At 33.5% G+C, this 1,802-nt stretch overlaps 1 protein-coding gene across 1 annotated transcript; it reads left to right on the forward strand.

The window, feature by feature from the left end:
* Window positions 1-467: 467 nt before the first annotated feature.
* On the forward strand, window positions 468-890 carry LOC146949212 (VQ motif-containing protein 1-like). The gene has a single exon (XM_085741507.1). The coding sequence runs from the start codon at window positions 546-548 to the stop codon at window positions 798-800; it is 255 nt and encodes an 84-aa protein (XP_085597633.1). The 5' UTR covers window positions 468-545; the 3' UTR covers window positions 801-890.
* Window positions 891-1,802: the final 912 nt, after the last annotated feature.

Genomic DNA, 1,802 nt, shown 5'->3' on the forward strand with positions numbered 1-1,802 from the left:
GTTTATATCAAAATGTTGTGTGATTAATGCATTCGCAAAAGTAACAACGTATTTCCAAGACAAAATTTTGTATAATAGAATCCTTAAATAATGTCATTAGGGCATTCATTATCATGACCCATATCCCTAGCCATAAAGAACCTGGAAGGTATTGAGTGTGTCCCTGTCCAGAGAAAATTGCTTAAATTAACAAATACTATCTTTAAGTCTTAACAACTACAATTGAAATCTTCTAGTCCCATAAAAAAATGGTAACTTTCCCTCTAATTTCCATAAACAGTAACGGTCAATTTTTGTCTTCTAGAATAGATATCTCTGACCTTTGTCACTAGTCAAATCTACCCCACCCATATATTAATATAAATTCAAATATATAAATATAAAAGATTAGAAAAGGCCAACCCATGAAACACAATAAATACACAAATCCACTAGAATATCATTACACAGCCAAATTACAACTTTTTCTTCTTATATACCCAATTAAGCCATTCTAGACAAAAATCACCTTTTTCTTGTTCTTATATAGAAATAATTTTCCTCCTATGTCGAGTGGTGGATGTAGTAGGAACCCTGTGAAGATTGTGATCATCAACACACAATATGTAGAAACTGATGCTACAAGTTTCAAATCTGTTGTGCAGAAACTCACTGGTAAAGATTCTGATGCAGCAGCAGAAAGTGAAAAGGTTCAGATAAAGAAGCATAATCAAAGTGATGTGTCATTTAAGGAATTTGATATGCTTCTTAATGAGATGCCACTTATAAATGACATTTGGTCTGATACCATGATTAATTGAAACTAACTTAATTTTCATTATTGTATAATAATATGTTTGTATTTGATTATTTGATTTGATATATATACTTCATTTTCAGTGTATTTTTCTTTTACCAGTATGTTACAATACATTCACGTGTGTTGTTTCTTCTTTACTATTTTTTTTAACACATTATTGCTATATTGATTAGCACTATTGGTTATTTTGTATATCAGTTTTGCTAATTAATATAATTATAGTTTAGGTGATGGATTATTATATATGATGACAATTTTCGTTTTTGCATTTGTGAATTTACATAATGACAATTTATATAAGAGGGGATATATAATGATTAAGATTATTGGAGAGGAAAGGTGACATGTTGGTTTTGTTAACAATACAAATACAATACAAAATAGAGATCGGGAGTTGGCGTCTAGCTACAATCTTGTTTGGCTGACTACAGTGTTTCTCTGGTGGACCGAGGGTATGGGGTGCCCTGCTGATTTGGTCCTGTAGTCTGGTGGGCCGATCGCTTTTGATTCGAGATCGGGAGTTAGTTCTTTAGTTCAAGTTTTGGTTTTGGGCTTTTTTGGTGTTCTTTCGGTGGACCGGAGGTTTAGAGGTGGTGGAGGCTGATTGATCTTTAGAATAGTGGCTTAGCTTTGGTGAGGAGGACAATGTGTTTCATTTAGAGGTTTTTTTTTCGGGAGGAGTAGTGGCGATGATGGTTATGGATACCGTTTTTCAGTGGTTGTTTCGTAAAGGAGTCTGTTTTAGGTGGTGATGTTTATTAGCTACTGCCTCAGGTTTTCGTTGTTCGGAGGAGGGTTTTATTTTGGTTTTGATTTGGGGTTATGGTGTACCGTCTATATGCGGCACCATTTATATCTTGTTTCGTCCATACCTTGCGTCTTGCGGGGATGGCGTTTAATAATATTTGCCGATTCAAAAAAAAAAAAAAATAGAGAAGGAGAGAATATGAACAATAAAAACGGCTAGGGTTTTATAGAATAACAATAGCATAATATTACAAAA

The sequence above is a fragment of the Medicago sativa genome, chromosome 2, assembly GCF_051527215.1.
Source record: "Medicago sativa cultivar Bolivia chromosome 2, Bolivia_mono, whole genome shotgun sequence".
In the NCBI taxonomy this organism is placed as follows: Eukaryota; Viridiplantae; Streptophyta; class Magnoliopsida; order Fabales; family Fabaceae; genus Medicago; species Medicago sativa.